The sequence below is a fragment of the Quercus lobata genome, chromosome 5 (genome assembly GCF_001633185.2).
Source record: "Quercus lobata isolate SW786 chromosome 5, ValleyOak3.0 Primary Assembly, whole genome shotgun sequence".
Lineage (NCBI taxonomy): Eukaryota > Viridiplantae > Streptophyta > Magnoliopsida > Fagales > Fagaceae > Quercus > Quercus lobata.
The window spans coordinates 30334643-30356633 of record NC_044908.1 but is presented as its reverse complement, the minus strand read 5'-3'; the positions used below and the strand labels follow the sequence as shown (position 1 = coordinate 30356633).

At 39.6% G+C, this 21991-nt stretch overlaps 3 protein-coding genes across 3 annotated transcripts; 2 read left to right on the top strand and 1 right to left on the bottom strand.

The window, feature by feature from the left end:
* Positions 1-12498: 12498 nt before the first annotated feature.
* Positions 12499-12984, top strand: LOC115990316 (epoxide hydrolase A-like). The gene has a single exon (XM_031114156.1). The coding sequence runs from the start codon at positions 12499-12501 to the stop codon at positions 12982-12984; it is 486 nt and encodes a 161-aa protein (XP_030970016.1).
* A 2918-nt stretch (positions 12985-15902) lies between these two features.
* Positions 15903-16424, bottom strand: LOC115990315. The gene has a single exon (XM_031114155.1). The coding sequence runs from the start codon at positions 16422-16424 to the stop codon at positions 15903-15905; it is 522 nt and encodes a 173-aa protein (XP_030970015.1).
* Positions 16425-17743: 1319 nt separating this feature from the next.
* Positions 17744-18580, top strand: LOC115990313. Its single transcript, XM_031114154.1, has one exon. It carries the CDS (start codon positions 17744-17746, stop codon positions 18578-18580), a length of 837 nt encoding a protein of 278 aa, XP_030970014.1.
* The last annotated feature ends 3411 nt before the right edge of the window (positions 18581-21991 follow it).

Here is a 21991-nt window from a genome sequence, read left to right as displayed (position 1 = left end):
CATGGGGTCCCAATGACAAGATGATTTCCTTAATCTCGAATGTATGAGAGATCAAGAGGGGATCGTGGACACTACACATACAAGCAGAAGCCATTCTCGATTTGGAAGTCACATCTCTCAAGAACAAAATAGCAGAGCCATGCAATTGGAGATTGACCAGTTGAAGAGGAAGTTGCGCCATGCACAGCGAGAACGGACCACCTCTAACTCTGACGTTTCCTCTGAGGGTGAAGAGGATTCTAGTTATAGGTGAAGGTCAAGAACTCCACTCAGCTAGTCTTTCTCCTACGACGAGGAGCACCATCACAAATGTAGGTATAAAAGCCCGCCTCTTAAAGGCTTGGGAAATGATGCTATGAGCAAGGCGTTAAATCAAATCTCCAGATCACCTTTCACGCGCAAGATAGAGGGGGCAAAACTTCCTCTGTGATTCCATCAGCCCACATTCACCATTTACAATGGTCAGACGGACCCTGTCACCAGTGTGTGCCAACTCATAGACCGAATTGATAAGTATAAGAGGGTTAAGGAAGATACAGTAGTAGAAAGGAAGGGCTAAGGTTATCCTTTAGAAAATGAGGGATTTCAGGTCAGGCCGATACAACAACAATTGACCTTGGAGAGACTTTGCTGGGCAATCAGGGTCTGCCAATACTCAGGTGGTTAGTGTTGTGTTCTGAGAACCGGTGCATCAGGTTCTGGAGAAGATTATGAATGAGTCATTCTTCAAATAGCCAAATAAGATGGCAGGAAACCCCATGAGACGCAATCAAAACCTTTATTACCAATACCACCAGGACCAGGGGCACACCACAGAAGATTGTAGAAATTTGTGGGACCATTTGGACCAGCTGGTTCGAGAAGGAAAGTTAAAGCAGCTCTTGCATCATTCTAGTGGTCAGAGGGGACAGACAGGTTCAGCACCCCGGGGAGATGCTTTTTCAAGACCTCCCTTGGGAACTATAAATGTCATCTTTGCTACTCCGGGGAGGACTAGTTCTTGTCCCTCTAGAGTGATGTCTGTGACTCAACTATCCGCTGAGGACACCAATTCGAAGCCGAAGAGGGCTAGAGTGGATATCTAACCGATGCTGGGTTTTTTGGATGAGGATAAGATTGGAACCATATAGTCCCATGATGATACTTTGGTGGTCACGCTCAGGATTAGGGGGTATGACGTGAAGAGGGTGATGGTGGACTAAGGTAGTGGTGCTGAGATTATGTACCCCGACCTATACAAGGGGCTGAATTTGAGACCCGAGAATTTAACAACCTAAGATTGTCCTTTGGGGAGTTTTGATGGAAAGATTGTCATTCCAAAGGGTCAGATTAGACTACCTATACAGACTAGTTCAGAAGTGGTGGAGGTGGATTTCATCATGGTGGACGCTTATTCCCTCTACACGGCCATTGTGGCCAAACCCTGGCTTCATACCCTAGGAGCCGTCTCCTCTACTCTGCACCAAAAAGTGAAATATCTGTCAGAGGGCCAGGTTAAAGAGATCCTTGGGAGTTAATCCATGGCTAGGCAATGCCTGGTGGCTGCCATCTTACATCAGCTCGAGGATGAGTCCTCGGCTTCTGCGAAAAGGGGCTTATAGCAATCAAAAACTCTAGTGTTGCTTATCAATAAACCAGTTGAGGAGGCGAAATGTGAAGATTTAGAAAAGGTTGTTATTGGTGATGATTCGAAGAAATTCTTTCAAATTGGGGCTCAGATACCTCCTCAGAAGAAGGAAAAGCTGATAGAGTTTCTTAAGAGAAATGTTGATGTGTTCACGTAGAATGCTCACAAGGCTCCAGGGGTGGATCCAAACTTCATCCGTTACTATTTGAATGTTAATCCATCTATCACCCTCAAAAAGTAGCTGCCTCGACATTCATCCAAGGAGCATTCTGACGCTATGAAGGATGAGGTGACAAAGCTTAAACAAGCTGGGGCCATTAAGGAGGTGTTTTACCCTGAGTGGCTGGCCAACATTGTGGTGGTGAAGAAGAAAAATAGGAAGTGGCAAATGTGTGTAGATTTCACAAACTTGAATAAAGCCTATCCAAAAGACCCCTTCCCCATGCCTTGAATAGACTAGTTGGTAGATGCAACACTAGGCCACCCTTGGATGAGTTTCTTAGATGTCTTTCAAGGATACCATCAGATACCACTAGCCTTGGAAGATCAAGAGAAGACGGCTTTTGTCACTCACACTGGAAACTACCACTACAAAGTGATGCCCTTTGGTTTGAAAAATGCAGGGTCTACCTATCAGAGGATGACGACCAGGATGTTCGAGCCACAATTGGGCAAGAATATTGAGGTCTATATAGATGATATGGTGGTGAAGAGCAAGGTGGTGTCCGACCATGTGAAAGATCTCGGAAATATTTTTGAAATTCTGAGGAAACACAAGCTGCGCCTTAATGCTTCCAAATGCTCTTTTGGTGTGGGATCAAGCAAGTTTTTTGGCTGCATGGTCACTCATCGTAGAATTGAATTCAATCCTGACCAAGTTAAGGCAATTAACAATCTTCAACCATCTCAGAATTCCAAAGAGGTCTAGAAGCTAACAAGGATGACTGTCACCTTCAATCGGTTCATTTCTAGATCAGCGGATAGTTGCAGACCCTTCTTCCCGTTGATAAATAAATGGAAAGGATTTGAGTGGACATGCGGCAAGCTTGGTGTTGGTGCGAGTTGATAGTGGTGTACAAAGACTAGTTTATTATGTGAGCAAGTCACTACATGAGGCCGAGTTCTGTTATCTACCATTAGAGAAGGTCATTTTGGTAGTGGTACCTGCTACACGTAAACTTCCCCATTACTTCGAGGCACACACAATTGTTGTCCTAATTTAGCTTCCGCTTAGATCTATACTTTGAAGTGTTGATTAAACGAGAAGAATTGCTAAATGGGGGACAACCCTAGAAGCTTTTGACATCAAACACATGTCTCATACCTTTGTCAAGGGTCAAGTCCTCGCAGATCTAGTAGCAGAATTTGTTGAATCCCCATTGGAAGTAGAAGTAGAGAAGCAAGGCATGGATGGAAAATTGGTTGGCATGATCTCCATGCAAGATCCTTTACCCTGGAGAGTACACGTTGATGGCGCAGCAAATCAGAGAGGATCCAGGGTAGGGCTAGTTCTAGTATCTCCTAAGAAGATCACCATTGAGAAATCTTTGAGACTGGATTTCTCGACTACAAACAATGAGGTTGAGTATGAGGCCCTATTGGTGAGAATGGTTGTGGTTTAGAAAATGGGCGGGAAAGCAATAGAGATGTTCTCGGATTCGAGGCTAGTCGTAGGCCAAGTGAAAGGGGAGTTAGAAGCTAGGGACGTGAGAATGCAGGAATATTTGAATTAGGTTAGGCACTTGCAAGCAAGTTTCGAATCTTTTAACTTGATACATATCCATAGAAGTGGAAACACACATGCAGATTCCTTGGCTACTCTTGCCACTTCCTCGGCATAAGATTTGCCTCGAGTCATACTTGTTGAGGACTTATGCAAGCCTGTTGTGGCGAAAAAAGACATGGTCCAGATCCATCAAATCAGGGTAGGGCCGAGCTAGATGGATCCTATAGTGCTATTCCTTAAAGAGGACATCTTGCCTAAGGAGAAGTTAGAAGCTGAGAAAGTGCGAAGAAAGGCTCCTCGGTTTTGGCTATCCGAGGACCACAAGTTGTACAAATGCTCCTTTTCTGGGCCATACTTGCTGTGTATATGTCCTGAAGCATTAAAGCTATTGCTAGAGGAAATATATGCGGGGATCTGTGAAAGCCACACGAGAGGTAGATCTTTGTCTCACCGAGCCCTTACTCAAGGATACTGGTGGCCGGGCATGCAAAAGAAAGCACAGGAATATGTTAAAAAGTGTGACCAATGCTAAAGATTTGCACCAAACATTCACCAACCGGGAGCAGTCCTCAGTCCTTTTTCCAGCCCTTGGCCATTTGCTCAATGGGGTTTGGATATTGTAGGTCCTTTCCCTAAGGCAGCAAGAAATAAGATGTATTTGCTGGTCGGCACAGACTATTTCACCAAGTGGGTTGAAGCCGAGTCATTAGCAAATATCATAGATATGGATGCTAAGAAATTTGTTTGGAAAAACATCGTCACTTGATTTGAGATCCCTTATACCCTCATCTCGGACAAGGTTTTGAAACTCGGACTGTTCATTGAACCGTAAAAGGGAGAGGTTCAAGGTTTTTGAGGTCGAACCGAGGTTGAACTAGGGTCGAACCGTGATGACGTCATAATTAATTTAATAATTATTTAAAATATAAATAATTATATTAAATTAGTAAAAATATTAAAAAAATGAACTAAAATAGTGCAATTAAATATAGAGATATATTATTCCTTTATAGGAACAAATCTATCTTTCAAATTTATTTTCTATATCATAATTCATAACTTTAAGAAATATTAAATCCTAGTATTTTTTACGTTGATTAGTTAAATTTGTGATAATATCTAATAATATAATAATTAGAATAATATATATATATATATATAATGGTTTTTGTGTAATTGTGTTGCATGTCCGCAACATGGCACTTATAAAATTACGAAAGCATTAATTTTTTTTTATAAATGAAATGATATGTCCATAACATTTTCATAGCAATTTTACAACAAATTATAAATGGCAGGTTATTACTAATTGTTATTGTTGGACCAAAAAAGTAGTCTAAGCATTAGGTTCAAATTTAAACCAATAACAACTAACCACCTATAATTTATTGTGAAAATATTGTAAAACTATTGTGGACGTAGTACTCTTTTTTTTTCTTTTTTTTCTTTTTTTTTTTAAGGGACGAAAGGATTATATTTGGTTTGCATTGCATGTCTACAACGTGGCCACTAGAAATATAAGAATCAACTATTTTCTTTAAAATAAAAACAAAACATAAAAAGTTAAACACTTCAACCACTAGCAAAGCAAAACATGGAACTCCAATAAATTCTCCCACCTACCCCACCTACTACCTTGACCACTTCTCTTTCTTTACTTTTGGCTGTTGAAGCAGTGAAGCCATCATTCATTATTCAATCTTTTTCCTTTCTGTTCTTGTGTGAGCTCTTTGTCTCTGCTTTGGTCTTCGTCCTAGAGTAGCTTACATCTGTTTGCTGGGTTTCTTCTCCACAATCAACAATTTACTCTTTCATCAGTGGTCTCTTTGTGTTTGTGTTATCAATAAAAAAGTGTTCCTTCTCTTGATTATTAAAAAAAAAAAAAAGCTATCGGTCTCTCTTTGCAGTAGATTTGAAGATTATGAATCAGTGAAGCTTAAGCACCTCCAAAAATTATTAGATCTTCTTCTAATCTTTGTTCTTCTTCGTGTTTTTTCATTTCTTCTAGATCTGATCGTAACTTCATACCGGTGTACCCAAAATTCACCGGAAAAGCTGAAGCAAAAAGAAACCGTCCGAACCTCAAAAACCAGTCACAATTCTAAATGCCGCACAGTTCGCACGGGTCCCTGCTTTTTTCCCATCGAGCGGTTCTTGAAGCTAAAAAAAAACTGCAAAACTGAGAAGTTCACGGTTTTTCTAGTCGGATCATACAATCCGGTCCAGGTTTCAAAACCCTGATCTCGGATAATGGCCTTCAATTTGATAGCAAGGCCTTCTAGAGGTACTATTGTGATCTGGGAATTACAAATAGATATTCCACCTCGGCTTACCCCTAAAGGAATGGACAAACCGAGGCTGTTAATAAGGTCATAAGGAACGGACTCAAGAAGAGGTTGGTTGATGCGATGGGAAAATGGGTGGAAGAGTTGTCACATGTCCTTTGGACATATTAGATTACATCTCACCAGTCAACAGGAGAGACCCCCTTTTCAATGACGTATGGGGTCGAGGCTGTCATTCCTTTGAAGACTGGATTCCCAACACTGAGAACGAGTTCCTTCACTCCAAACAACAATGATGAGTTGTTAGGGAAGAGCTTAGACTTAATTGAAGAACGAATAGAAAATGCAATAGTCCAGTTGGCCTATTATCAACACCAGCTTATGCAAGGATATGATGCCAATATGAAGCTAAGACCTTTAGCACCAGGAGACTTGGTGTTAAGAAAAGTTTTGGGTATTGCTAAGAACCCAGCCTGGGGAAAGCTGGGGCCTAATTGGGAAGGACCATATCGCATCACTTTAGTGGCAGGAATAGGTGCATATTATCTGGAAGATCTAGATGAAAATATTGTACTCTGTCCCTAGAATGTAAACAACCTGAGAAGGTATTATTATTAATGAAAGCAGTCTTTGCCATGTTTATGGTTTGTCATATTATTTTTCATGCGTTTCATTATTTATCTAAGTATTAAACAGAATCTAAGCTATGCCTGGCTCCTCGAACCACAAGTTTTGGGGAAATTAATCTCTATTAACATCTATCTAAGTATTAAACAGAACCTAAGCTATACCTGGCTCCTCGGACCACAAGTTTTGGGAAAATTAATATCTATTGACATCTATCTAAGTATTAAATAGAACCTAAACTATACCTGGCTCCTCAGACCACAAACTTAGGGGAAATTAATATCCATTGACATCTATCTCAGTATTAAATAGAACCTAAGCTATACCTAGCTCCTCGGACCACAAGTTTTGGGAAAATTAATATCTATTGATATCTATCTAAGTATTAAACAGAACCTAAGCTATGCTGGCTCCTCGAACCACAAGCTTTGGGGAAAATAATATTTATTGATATCTATCTAAGTATTAAAAAGAACCTAAGCTATGCCTAGCTCCTCGGACCACAAGTTTTGGGGAAATTAATATCTATTGACATCTAAGTATTAAAAAGAACCTAAGCTATGCCTAGCTCCTTGGACCACAAGTTTTGGGGAAATTAATATCTATTGACATCTATCTAAGTATTAAACAAAACCCAAGCTATACTTGGCTCCTCGAACCACAAAGTTAGGGGAAATTAATATCCATCGACATCTATCTTAGTATTAAATAAAACCTAAGCTATACCTGGCTCCTTGGACCACAAGCTTTGGGAAAATTAATACTTATTGACATCTATCTAATCATCAAACATGACCTCAGTTATTGGATTCCTCGGATCATTCACTTTGGGTAAGTTGATACTTTACAGCATTTTCCTAACTATAAAAAAAAACTTCATCATGCTTAGGTCCTCGAACCACCTATCTTAAGTAAGTTAGCTCTTTCTATTGATTGTTTAAGTGTTTGATGAAATCAACCATCTTGAATGATAGAGATTTATATTATAACAACATACCCCGGTGGATGCCCATGAGCATCACTTAAAGTATTTGTAGGCATACTTGCATCTGCTTAAAAAATTAATTATTCATCTTTACCTTTAAATTTACTGATCAAAATGGGACCAAGTAAGTTTAAACCTGTATATAGACCGTATTATTTTATGTACCCTTGAAGTTAAAATTATGCTTCACCGGGATGATGGGTTTTGTGGATTTAACCAGTTTTACTACTGACCATACAAGAGAGGGTCACTTTTCTGTTACTTATACAGATTAATGAGAAGAGTATTGCTTCATTATTGTATTTATTAAGTATTAGATAAAATAGAAATTATGTTAACACCAATATGAGAATCATTGAGGCCAAGAAAATATGCATAACTTTCATTAACTAAAACCTTAAAGCAAGGCAGATTGAGTACAAAAGGAATAACTTGGTTACAAATTTTGAGAGGTGAAACAGAATTTCCAAGTAACACAAAAAGAAGAACTACACAAAAATCTATTTCTTTTTTATTATAATTTTTTCCTTGGGAGGACCTTTGACAAGCTAAGTGGATGCTGCATCTAAGGCCTCGGGCCCCTTATTTGTTTGATTAGCCTTAGGAACCAGAGGAAGAGAGGCCAGGAAAATCTCCATCTTTTTAGGAGCTTCTTTCTCAATAGGAAGATCTTGGACAGCAACTAAGGGCTTCATTGCATCAGGGGCCACTCCCTAGTTTGCATTTTCTTCTTTTTCCGTGACCCCGGGCTACTCAGCCTCTGCAGAGGGGTTGTCAAAAGGAGTTGGAGCATTGTTTGTGCTAGCTTTGCCTACTCCTGTTACCTCAGAGCTAGTGTCAGTCCTAGAGCCAGATGAGACAGAAGCTCGGATGGCAGGGGGTAGTAAATATTCTCTGCCCTCCTAAGTATAGATGATGCCTCAACCTCAACCTGATTAAGAGCTTCAATCCACACTTGGGAGCAGTAATTTCTACACACCTCCGAGACCTCTGCCCTAAGGGCTATCTCGGTCTCTGCCACTCCTATATAATATCCATCTTGATTGGCCTACTCCCGAGCCCTTTTCGCCTCCTCCTAAGCCCTCTCTGTATCATTCTTAGCCTTCTCGGTTTCCTCCAAATTTTTCTTGAAGGCAGTGATCTGGGCTTTAGAGGCAGATAGTTGATCCTTGGCGTTGCGTAGGAGCACTCGTTGGCTCTCAACTTGCCTCTCAACACTGTCCAAAGTCAATGCAGCACTTTTTCTCTCCCTCTCTCCTCACGCTGTTTGTTCTTGAGATCCTGAATACTTTTCGCAATGACACTAAAGGCCTCCACAGCTGTGTGGCGCCTGCCTTCCTCCTCTTTCATTTGTTTGTGACAGGAGTTGGCTACTTCTTCCTCCTTGAACGTAGCTTGAATGGCCTGCCAAGAAAAAGAAACACAAATTAAATAAAGAGAAGAAAGTAAATAGTGAAGAAAGACTAAAAAGCTAAGTTAAAAGACTTACCATGCCCAGGTATCTCTTCAAACTGAGGAAGACCTCGTGCCTCTTCAAAGTCCTCAACTCGGCCATGTCATCGGGGAACAATAAAGCATGCTCCACCGCGTCGAGCACAAAGCCAGCCTTCCCTCCTTGGTAATCCCTAATGGAGGCATTGGCCAGTAGAGGAGCCCCATCCAGCATTGGGGCGAGGGTCCAAGTAGGAGGTGCAGTTGGAGGATCACTCTTCCTCTCAGCGCCCCGTTGCCCCACTTTAGATAGCTTGGCCACTCTTTGGGCCTCATCCTCCTAAAAGGATTGAGTTCGTCCAACTTACACCACCTGTTTACCTTTGGGCTCCCACTTCCTTTTGAGGTTAGCAGGTTCAAGTCGGAGGGGCAAGGCAGGTGTGGGGGGGGGGGTAGGAAGTTTAGCCTGGGGTGCCTTCCCGGGTGCGTTCCCTCCTAGTTGGGCTTCCAATAGTTCTTGTAAAGTGGCCCTTGGCTTGCGCTGGATGCCCATGTCGTTTGGAATGGAAGAAGTTCCTTGTTGTTGGCTGGATTGGACTGGAAAAGAGTGGCTGAGGTCACTCAGTGTATTCTTTGGAGATAAGGGTTAGTTGAACACCGTAAAATCATCCTCAGAATCAAACAATTCAACAACCTCTCCTTCTTCTGTTTCTTCTGCTTCTTTCTCTTCTTTCTCTTCCTTGACAACTGGACGGGAAGAGGAGGCTCCTACTTTAGGTATGCCTTCCAATATAGGGGTTGTAAGGTGGATGCCTTATAGGATGGGAACACTAGCTAGGAAGCCCAAGGTAGCAACACTGATCCTTTGCAGTCGAGGGTCTTTATACTTAATGACACACTTAGGTGCCTGGAAGCTCTTATATATGGGATCATAGTTGAGGATGAGGTGAGCAGCACTGAGTTGACCGTCACTGTGGACGAACACCTCGGCCTTTAAGATTTTGTCTAGGTTGGCCTAATTTACAAGGTGGAAATTGGGCATGGTCGCGTGTGGATCTACAAAACCAACAAGAAAAACAGAAGGACATCATTAGCAAAACATAACTCAAAGGAAATTTCAAGTATGAACACAAGTTGAAGAAAAATCAAAAGGGATGATTTTGAGTTTAAGAATCTAGACTTAGAGCCCCACCTAATTTCCCTTCCCTCGTTGGACAAGGTAGGCCATCGTGCCATTCCCCAGATTGTATCAAAAAGTCCTTTTTTAGGCCTTTGCTGGACTCTAGGAGGCATTGAATAAGCCTAACCTCGGGGTACCTAGACTTTAGGTAATAACCTTGTCTGGTTAGGTGGTAGAGGTTGTAAACCCAGTTGACATCATGATGGGTAAGCCCTAAACCCATCTTTTCGTTAAAGGGCGTTTATACTCCCTAGGATCCTAAACATGTTGGGAGCACACTGAGTAGGGACTAACCTATGGGCCCTAAGGTAATCTCTAGTCACGATACCCATAGGGACTCTCATCCCTCCCTTTATGAAAGCTATCATGGGGATAACTACCTCTCCTTCTTTTCTATCCTCAAACCACTGCCCTTCCTTACAATACCTAATGGCTACATTTGGAGGAATCCTATATTGGGCTTTGAAGTTCTCTAACCCCTCCTCGGAAGCAAGTCTACCCATTTTTTCTGAGACAAATTTGAAGGAATTGAGAAGATTAAGAGAAGAAAGAATAGCCAAGGAGGGAAGGATGCAAAGAAAGGAAAAATGTGTGGAAAAATAAAGTGAAAGGGTATATGAAAAACTTACAGGAAAAAGAAAGTCTCTCCTTAGACAAGCTCTGGGTTTTTGTAAGGGCATGAGTGTGTTGGGTAAATTCACAGGTTCAGTGTATGTACGCAAGAATGAAGTGAATGTGAAGATGAAGTGAGAGATTGATTTAAGTGGTATTTGTATCAAAGGAAGGGTTGCCACCGGGAAAATTCCCGCCTAGATCCCAACAGAATCCTTAGCCGTTGGATCTGTATCACACCGTAGAACGTGGGAGACATGGAGTTGTAAAAATTTATTGAATGCGTGTCTCGGATGCCGAAGCATCAGAAGCGTGCCTTGGGCAGTTAAAAAGGCGTCTGCCCAGTCAAAAAGTAAGACGTAATAAGCTCAGGGCGATCCCGAGAACATCAAAATCCTCCTTCCTTCTCGAGGAGCCAGAAAGCAGAATTTTGAGGGGCTATTGTAGGGGTGGAAATCCCAAGAATACATGTCCACATATGTATTGGGCTTAGGGCCCAATCCGTGGACCTTAGTGGTTCGAGGATGAGTAAATAGTAACGTAAGGACCCATGGTAGAAGGTGGAGAGGTAAAATCTAATCATGATCACCCAGAAGAGGTCCAAGGAGGAACGTCACCTCGAAGGAGCAAAGCCGAGGTTAGGCGATGTGGTTTGCCATTATGAGCCTTCCAGACCGTTCTACGGATAAAGATAAAACATTAGGAAGGAACAAGACAGAAGGAAGTTAGAAATATCTAAGGAAAAGCTGCTACCACCACATTGAATGCACCTCGGCTAACTCTCTGACCGCATTAATGAAGAAGTGATCCTTGAACGGTGATTTTCAGCATTATAGCTACTACCCAAAGACTTTAGGAAGGGGTTGATGGGACAAGAACCAACTCCAAGGATCTGATCTACACTTGGAAGGTGGAGATGATAAGGGAGGATGGTAGAAAACGAGATGGAGACCCTAAGAAAGGGGATCAGAAATTTGTAAAAGAAAGCACTGTAGCAGTTTGAACCATTTGTGTAACCTTTTTTCAATCAATATATATGAGGTGCCGAGGACAAATTTATTCATAAAAAACCAGTCCATATCTGTTTGATTGTTAAGAAAACCTAAGCTAATTGTTGTCCCATTCATTAGAGCATCGTTTTCTAACTCACTCTCTACAAATTCATTGTATAGGGCTTATTGGGCTTGAACCCAATCATACCCAAGACCCCAAAACGCCCACTACATAATGTAATAATTATTCAGATGGTTTAGCTATTCTTTAGTTAGTTATTTTTACTCTATATGAAATAGTCATTCCATATGAATAGCTATTTTTCAAAATTAGGAATAGCTGTTGTTCTTTAAAAATTTTGTAGTAGCTATTCTATAGCAAGTGCAATAATTTCTAAAATTAATATATATTCAAATTAACAAACTTGCCATATACAAGTTACAATTATAAAAATAAAAAATCATAAAAAAAATTCATTTCTCTCTCAATTAAAAAAATATATTTTTTTTTAAAAGAAATATAATTGTTTGAGTAAGATATTTCATAAAATAAATCTTAAGTTATATTCTAATGTTACAACTCATAACCAAACTTATGAACAGATTTAGTTATTCTATTACAACACATTTTATTCTCAATAATAAATATTACAATTCTTGTTGTAAACTTCATTCAGTGTACTAAACATGCCTTTAGTGGTATGCTTATGTAAAAATAATTGTCAACCATTTACAACTTGCCAACAACAAATTGCAAAAATAAAAATTAAAGAGAGTGAAATTTTGTGTCAATAGCAGAGTTGATAAGAGGAATAACAAATTGCAAAAATAAAAAGAGTTTGGTAGTGGATTTAATTAGACACTAAACTCTTCTATGCTCTGCATTAACTCCTGTATTGGTCATAACACCTCTCTTTAAATCCACTAGCTAGCCACGACCACTACCCCAAGAGCAAAAAGCTTAAGTGGTTAAGCTCATGAGAAAGAGCAAAGAGAAAAAAAGAGTTTTTACTTCTTAGACAGAGAGACAGGCATGGAGGGGATTGATCATAGGATTGTGAGAGCCAATGGCATCAAAATGCACATAGCAGAAAAAGGACAAGGCTCGGTAGTACTATTCCTCCATGTCTTCCCTGAGCTTTGGCACTACTGGCGCCACCAGATTCGTGCTTTGAGCTCACTTGGATACCATGCTGTAGCACCAGATCTCCGGGGCTTTGGTGACACTGAAGCACCAACTTCCATCACCAACTACACCTATGATCACATTGTCAATGACCTTTTTGCTCTCATTGACTCTCTGAGTGTGGAGCAAGTGTTTCTTGTGGCACATGATTGGGGAGCCATCATGGGTTGGTACTTGTGCTTGTTTAAGCCTGAAAGAGTGAAGGCATTTGTGTGCCTTAGTGTTCCATTCATGCCAAGGTGTCCACAGATGAAGCCAATGGATAGAATACGAGGTTTCTTTGGAGATGACTACTATATATGCATATTTCAGGTTCTTGTTTTGTTAACATAACCAGAGTTGGCTTCTTGTATGCTTAAATGATCATGTTTAAGTATAAAATCTTATTTGTTTAATCCCATTTACCTCTTTGGTACCTAGTTTCTATGAAACAGCTGAAACAGTTTGGTAAGCATGCTTGATTGATTCGAGCAAAGGCTCTCTAAGTCACATTATAATTATTTGCTTTGCTATGATTCTTGCTCAAGATTTTTAGGCTTACACTTTAGTACACGTTACATTCCAAGTTATAAGAGGCTAATCTTGGACTCTAAAAATTGAAAACCAAAACTTGGTAACTAATATCTTATATCGCCACCCAATTTTACTTTGATATTTCCATATGTGTTGCAAGCACCAGGAGAAATTGAAGCTGAGATTGCCGAATTAGGTACAGCAAATGTACTCAAAACCATTTTCTCAATTCGAAAACCAGGTCCACCCTACTTCCCTCAAGGAAATGCATTTGGAATCCGTACCGATGCTTCAATTTCCTTGCCCTCTTGGCTTTCAGAAGAAGGGCTTACTTATTATGTCACAAAATTTGACCAGAAAGGCGTCACTAGAGGATTGAACTACTACCAAGCAATTGACTAGTATGTTACAAACTTTATTGAAAATGTTTCAAAATCTAAATATCAAAACATTTCTTATGCTTAAGACTTGATATTTAACAAATTCTAGGTGCCCATTTCAAGTTTAAGGTTTTAATTCTTAAATCCAACTATGTATAGAGAGTCATGTTTTTTAAAATGACTATATCTTAGATTTGTAATATTTAACATGAAACATGAGATTTGTTCATTTCAAATGGAGTTGATCCTCTTCCAAGACGCTAACCCAGCTCGTTTTTAATCAACAAAAGAACCAAAATCTTGGGCTCACATCAAATATAAGCATGAAAACTTAAATCTTGGCCTTCCTTAACATTAAATGTCCCAGTACTTGGACATGGTGTACACCACCCTGGGGACAAAGGAATACATACACAATGGTGATTTCAAGAAAGATGTGCCATTTTTGGAGGAAGCTGTTGTGATGGAAGGGGTGGGTCACTTCATCAACCAAGAAAGAGCAGAGGAAATTGGTTCTCACATCTATGACTTCATTAAGAAGCTTAAATAAATTCTGTTAGTAATTTGTGCACTGTTTCTATGGGTTCATTAGGATTTCAATCTGTCACCTCTAGTGGCACTAAGCTTGATGGTTGAATAGACCTTGTCATATGATCTTCAAGGCTGCTTTATTAAGTATGAATTTCTGCTTGAATATCTATTTCTTTACAGTCATTTCATTATTATTGAGAAGCACATATTTTACATGGATTCCCCAAATCCCAGTTATTCATGGATGGTTAAAATTTGAATTTAAATTGTTGTTTTAAGACTCACTGAGTGTGTGTGTGTGTAAGTTACTAGTAAAAAGAATTATATAGTTATTTTTGTTGAAGTGGAAGTTGAATGGAAGTAGATAGGAGCCTTTGAAAGAAGCCAAAAGACTTTCATAAATTAAAAAATAAAATAACATAACCAGAAGGCTATGCAAGAATCAAAGAATGGCAAAATAGAGATTTCCTGCTTGTCATGTCCCAATTATTGTTGGATTTAAGTGCAACAGCCTAAGTAAATATGATGGGGGTCTAAATGCATTAAACACCAATTAAGCCGTATTAATATTTTAGACCCCATAAAATAGGTTTAGCTTATTTCCAGTACTTTTTAAAAAAAAAAAAATCTCTTTTTGTTTTAATAAAAAATGGTCACATCACCCATTAACTAAATAAAATGTGGAAATTAAAACTCACTATCACTTGTTATTGTATATTTAAAACAAAAGAACATGTCCAATTAAAAAAATATTGGAGGTAAGCCAAACCCCCATGGAATCAGAAATTTGTGGAAATTTTGCGCTCACAATGTGCATTGCACTCATTTTGTATGTGACAAACTTATTTGGGACAAGATTATATAACCTAAATGAATTAGAATGCCATCAGGCTCATTAATCTTCTAAAATACTTCAAATTCTTCATCTTATACCACAATGCACCATTCTAAAATACTTCAAATTCTTCATCTTATACCACAATGCACCATTCTCACATTGCAATATTTTTCGGAACGAATTTTAAGAAGAGGCAAATATGCAATACTACTAATTCATCTCACATTAATTTTTACCATCTTATTTTTAAAATTTAACTTTTTAACTCTTTAACACTTTTTTTTTTTAATTCATTCAATCTCAATTTTTGTTTCAACACTATGCACATCCACGCGCACCCAAAAAAAAAAAAAAAATCAAATGTCACTCTCAAGATTGAAGTTGTCAACGCTGCAATGCCTAATAAAAAAGATGTTATGGATGTGAAATGAATCATTTCTATTGGGTGTGTGTGGTAAAGTCTGACCTGTTGAAGTGAATGTTGGATGTGATTCATTCATGTATCATAATGTCAACTACAAGAATCAATTCCTTCATATAATTGTTACCAGTGGCTAGTCACTAGTGCACCAACATTTTGGGCTCCTTTTATTTTTATTTTTATTGAGATTGCATTAAATTCTCCTTTTCGTATTTTTTCAATTCTATAATGTCGTTTCTCAATAAATAAATAAATAAATAAATAATTCTATAATGTCTAAGCTAGAGGTACGTTGCATTAGACCTAAGAAATAACATGCATTCTATTGCAGCTAATATTGGTTGTGTTAGGGACTTAAGAAGCATGCATTGCTTGTGCTATGCGCCGATGAAAAAAAAAAAAAACATGAAATAAGATAATAATAAGATGTATTGAATTGTATCAATTATTGATACTTTATAGAATATGGGACTTCTATTTAATTTGTTTGGTAACTAAAAACTTGGCAACACAAAGATAGCTGAGCACCAACTTGATTGTTGGAAATTTTATTCATATCAACGTGGAATCAAGGCTTAAGATGATTGATAATGGATTCCGCATTGTTCTGCATCTGGCTAAGTTTGGTAGTCGCTTCAGATAATGGAGACTTGAAGGGTTTACCCTGGAAAACTTCGTCACACATTTGTCTACGGACCGTGGCCTTTGTCATATCTTCTTTAACACCTGTATAGTTGCCCCATTTCAAGTGAAAGTTCGCGGAAAAAAGTACGTCACCTACAGATAAATAGTAATCAGAGCATCTGAATAGGGCTTGCTTCAAGTCCCCCTCCGCTGCTGAATTTTTCAGATTGGTGAATTGGGTATATATTTCATTAGCTTTATTCTCTGTATGATTTGATGAAATTACGGCTATCTCCTTGAGAGTTGTAGCTTTTTTGGAACCAGGGTCCGATAGAAGAGTTTCTAGGCACAGAACCTTGTAAATGGTGTAACCACAAGCTTGTTCAATCAAGGGCGTCTGGCAAAGAATTTGGGTTGGAAAGACGGTCAAAAGAAGCACAAAGGCGAGGCTTGAAATGGGATTCATGTTTTCACTATAATGTTTTCTTTTCAGATAAATTTTATGTTTTTGAATAGGTGTGGTCAATCTAGCTATTGGGCTTCTTCTTTTTTGTGTTTTTGAGAAACTTGTAGCTATTGGACTATGGTTATATAGAGAAGAGTTGGGATGTGATTGGTTCTAAGTTCAACTACCTATTTTGAAAGTTGATCTATAAAAAGCAAATGAAATATTTTAGTGCAGGATTGAATTAAGTATGACCACACTACCACGTTGTTCAACCAATCCCTTTGACCTTACAGTGGTTATTACGAGGATTTTGTACTTAGAATCATCCACTCCCAAGTTTCTAGCAAAACTTTTCCACCTTCCCTTTATTTTTAGTGGACATAAGTAATTATTATGTTTAGTTCTTCTCTATTTCATTTAATTATCTAATAGGAGATTCGGTAATTGTTTGGATCCAATATTAATCTATAAATTGTTGGTTCCATAGTCATGACCATTACTTTCCTTCCTAAATAGAAATATAGGTGAGGGGAAAATTGATGGGTTCTACCCCTTAGAAATAGGGATAAGATAACCAGAATTGCACGTATAAATTAAGAATAGGTTTAATAACAACTTTTTTTTCCATAATTTGCTAAAGTGATAAATTGTGAATGGTGGTTGATGGGACTGGTGAACTCAACTTCCCTGGATGATCTTATCAAGATCGACGAGACAATTCTCTTAGACGAGCTAATCAAATATCTCCATTGATATATCCACGTCATTGACAAAAGTAATGAAGCCATTCAATGCAGTCAATAATGCCATGGACAGTTACAAGACCAGCTGTATAAACCATTGGAAGCCCATCAAAGCCTGAGCATGAAGTGTTACCAAGAGAGGCATTTAAACCACAATAACAGCCATAATGGCTAGTAGCTGTGGAAACATATATAAAGCCCTCACAGTACCAACACAAGGTACATAGTTACACCAAAAAGCACTCATAGTTACTATGATATTTTGTGTTATTCTCTAAAGGCTTCCTTATACTGACTTTGGCATCGGAGATGTTATGGCAGGCACCACACCAGTGACCACCTCAAGGGAGCCATCTTACCAAATTTGCAAAGACGCAAACGAGGACTCAGCTCCATCTGGACGCACTTACAAATACTGACGATTTGCACTTCACCAGTTTCCATCTGTGGGAACGACATTTTTGTACTTAGGTTCAAAAGTTTCCAATTAACTTCTACATTCAGATGGAGTCCAACCAAGATTCTGCAGCATTAGCCTTGCAAGTCCAGGCTCTTGTAGCTAGCATTGAAGAGCTCACCAGACAGAATTAGGAAATGAGGTTACGACTTCAACAGGAGGAGAACCGGTCTAAAGCCAGTCAAGAGGATGAAGGAGATAGCCATAGAAGGAGCGACCGTCGAGGACCAACTACTTCAGAAGAACCAAACTCAGATCTCCTATGGGAGATGAGAAAGGAGATGGACGAGCTGAGGAACGCCATTAGGGGGAAAACAGACCGAAGCCTGGATAGAATGGTCAGGACAACAAATTCGCCTTTCACCATGGCAGTCTTGGAATGCCCTGTGCCATTGAAATTTCGATTGCCTCAGCTTGAGCCGTTTGATGGACTTAAGGACCCCCTGGACCACCTCAACACCTTCAAGACGACATTAGGCCTTCAACAACCTCCTAACGAAATACTGTGTTGTTCCTTCCCCACCACTCTCAAAGGAGTTGCACGGGAATGGTTCACAAAGTTACCAACATCGTCAATCGACAACTTCGAGCAGTTGGGCAATGCCTTTTTGCGCCACTTCGTCGGGGGACAATGCCCGAAGAGGCCAGCAAACCACTTACTCACCATTAAACAAGGAGAAAAAGAGACCTTGAGGCCGTACGTGAAACACTTTACTTTAGAGACTCTGGAGGTAGACGAAGCTGACGAAAAGGTGCAGTTGACAACCTTTAAAGCTGGTTTGAAGTCCAGAGAGTTTGTGGTTTCACTCGCGAAGAATCCTCCTAAGACGATGGCAAAGATGCTCCTGAAGGCACAGAAGTACATGAACGCTGAAGATGCTTTAGCTGCCATAAAGGAGGAGGAAAAGATAGGAAACAAGGGAAAGCAGGAAGACGATCGTAAAGGACGAAAAAGGAAGCGCCCAGATCGTTAGATTAGTGACGAAAGTAAAAGGAAAGATGAAAAAACTACTCAAACAGTAAAATTCACTCCTTTAGTTATACATGTTGACAAAATTTGGTGCAAATTAAGGATGAGCACTACCTCAAATGGCCAAGGCCATTACATTCATCACCCAACGTGCGCAACAAAAAGAAGTATTGTCAGTTCCATAAGGATCACGGCCACCACACAAAGGATTATAGGGACCTAAAAAAGCAGATAGAGGAACTTATACAAAAAGGGAAACTGCAGAAGTATGTGAAAAAGGGGAATTCTAGTAGGTTCAGACATGACAACAAAAACCAACATGATTCTTCACCTAGGGATGAGGAACACATGTCCCAGCGTTCGCCAAGTGTGATCGGGGAGATAAAAACGATCATAGGTGGCCCATCCGTAGGTGGGTCATTCAAATCCCTCAGGAAAGCATGCTAGAGGCAAATGAACAGCGTTCATAGAATACCCCCACTCAAGCAAAGACAGACGAACCGAGACATGATTTTTTCGAAAGAGAATGCCAGAGGAGTGAAGCAGCTTCATGACCGCCCCTTAGTAATAATGCTCATGATAGAAGGATTCAATACCAGGAGAATCCTCATGGACAATGGCAGCTCTGCAGACATCATCTACCTCTCCGCTTTTCAGCAGGTGAAGCTGGATCCAGGAAGGTTGTGCCCATTTGACTCCCCCCTTGTCAGCTTTAGTGGAGATAGAGTATATCCCAAAGGCGTAGTGACGTTGACGGTTACAGTGGGGACTTACCCGAGGCAGTTGACTCGTCAATTGGACTTCTTGGTGATAGATTGTCCTTCATCTTACAATGTGATCATCAAGAGACCCAAGCTCAACTACTGGAAAGCAACCACGTCCACCTATTGCTTGAAGGTAAAGTTCCCAATAGAAAACGATGTGGGCGAGGTAAAAGGAGATCAAGTACTAGCTAGGGAATGTTATCAGGCCGTGCTAGCTGCCAAAAAGAGCCATACATGGATGATCGAGGAGAAGGAAGAAGATAAAGTGGAATCTCTAGAGACAATGGAGCTGGTCGAAGGAGAAATAGCAAAGATGACCAGGATATGGACGACATTGAGTCCCGTTATAAAGACAAGACTTGTCCAGTTCCTTAAAGAGAACCTATATGTCTTCACATGAAGCCACGAGAACATGCCAGGTATATCCCCAAAGGTCATCGAACACAAGCTAAATGTGGACCCCGAGAAGAAGCCCGTCTAGCAAAGACGACGAATCTTCTCTCCAAAATGGAATCAAGCAATTACGGACAAGGTTAACAAGCTATTGTCAGCAGGCTTTATTTGAGAAGTTTATTACCCAGATTGGCTCGCCAATGTCGTCCTAGTGAAGAATGCGAATGGAAAATGGAGGATGTGCGTAGACTTCACGGACTTGAACAAAGCTTGCCCAAAAGACAGTTTCCCTCTGCAAAGAATAGACTAGCTAGTGGACTCTACAACAGGACATAAGTTACTAACGTTCATGGATGCGTTCTCGGGATACAATTAGATCAAACTGGCCAAAGAAGACCAAGAGAAAACTGCTTTCATCACGAGCCAAGGGCTATATTGCTATAAGGTAATGCCCTTCGGATTGAAAAATGTAGGAGAAACCTACCAAAGGTTAGCAAATAAAATGTTCAGTAAGCAAATTAGAAGAAACATGGAGGTATATGTGGATGATATGCTCGTCAAGAGTAAAGAAGAGCTTGCTCACCTGGACGTCCTCAAAGAAAAATTCACCACAGTTAGACAGTACCAGATGAAGTTAAACTCCAATAAATGTGCTTTTGGAGTAGCCTCGAGGAAATTCTTGGGGTTCATGGTGTCCCAAAGGGGGATAGAAGCAAACCCGGAGAAGGTGCGAGCCATACTAGACATAACGTCGCCAAAGACCGTCAAAGAAGTCCAGAAACTCACAAGAAGGATAGTGGCACTCAACAAGTTCGTCTCTAAAGTAACGAACAAATGCTTACCCTTCTTCAAGACATTGAAGCAGGTCTTTGCCTGGACTGACGAATGTGAGGCAACATTTCAAGAACTCAAGCGTTATCTGAGCAATCCACCCCTCCTAAGTCCATCCAAGGAGGGAGAAAACATGTATTTGTATCTGGCAGTATCAGCCATAGTAATGAGCGCAGCTGTGATTCGAGAAGAGGACCGGAAACACCTTCCAGTTTACTACATCAACCAAGCTTTCTAAGGGGTAGAAGCCAAGTACCCAAGGATCGATAAGATTGCATTTGTGTTAACAGTAGCTTCACGCAAGCTGCGACCTTATTTTCAGGCGAACCTAATCCTGGTAATGACAGACCAACCCATGAAAAAGTCCATGAATAAGCCCGAGGCAGGAAGAATGGTCCAATGGATGATCGAGCTTAGCTAGTTCGACATTGAATACCACCTGATGACTTGCATAATTGAATGTAATTTATCACTTCTCAACTTTAAACTTTAGTCTAATTTTATTTATTTTGTTGATTTTAGACTTGATTTTTGTTATTTAAATTTTATTCTAGATTTGAAGAAAATAAAGATTTACTCAAATAAAAGAGATGTGAAGCAGCTAGAGAGAATATTGGGTCTTGGATAAATGGAACCAAAGGAAGAGATTTCTTTATGGCCTTAGAAGTTGGCAAGGAACAGAGAAGGAGGCATGCACAAAAGAAAAGAGGGGCTGAACTAAAAGGGCAACATGTTAAAAGAAAGAAAAGAGGCGCTTACAAAGAAAACAAGAAGAGAAGGCACTGAACTAAAAACATTTTGGGTAGAAAAAAAGAAAAAGAAAGTGGCACTGAACAGAAAAGAAAGAAAAGTGGCGCTGAACAGAAACAAGAAAGAGAGCTGAAACAGAAAAAACAAGAAAGAGGCGTTGAAGCAAAAAACAAGAAGAAGAGGCGCTGAAACAGAAAAACAAGAAAGAGGCACTGAAGCTGGTAGAGGCTGAAGGAGATTCTTTTCCGTTCATTTTTTCCTTCAAATCTTCTTAGAAAAAATTATGGTGAATTTGTTTATATTGAATTTAATTTTTAGCATGAACTAAATTTTCTTTATTCTAGGAAAACAATGTAATCTAATTCCGACTTATACTTGCTTTTCTATGGTAATTTGAATTAATTCTCTTCATGTTTGTCTGGTTTATTCTGAGCTTATTTCTTCTAATTAACTGGCCATTAATTAGATGATTTTGATCTTGTGATTTGCTGTCGAAAGAGGGAATTATAGAATAGATCTTGAATATTTCAGCATAGGTAAATATAGAGATCAAAAGACTTGTATGAACCTATGTAGTATTAAAATCATTGGTTTTAATGCTTTCTTGCTTTATTAAATTGCATACTCTTGTGTAAATTGATGAACAAGAATGTTTCCAATTGACTGTCGAAAGAGGC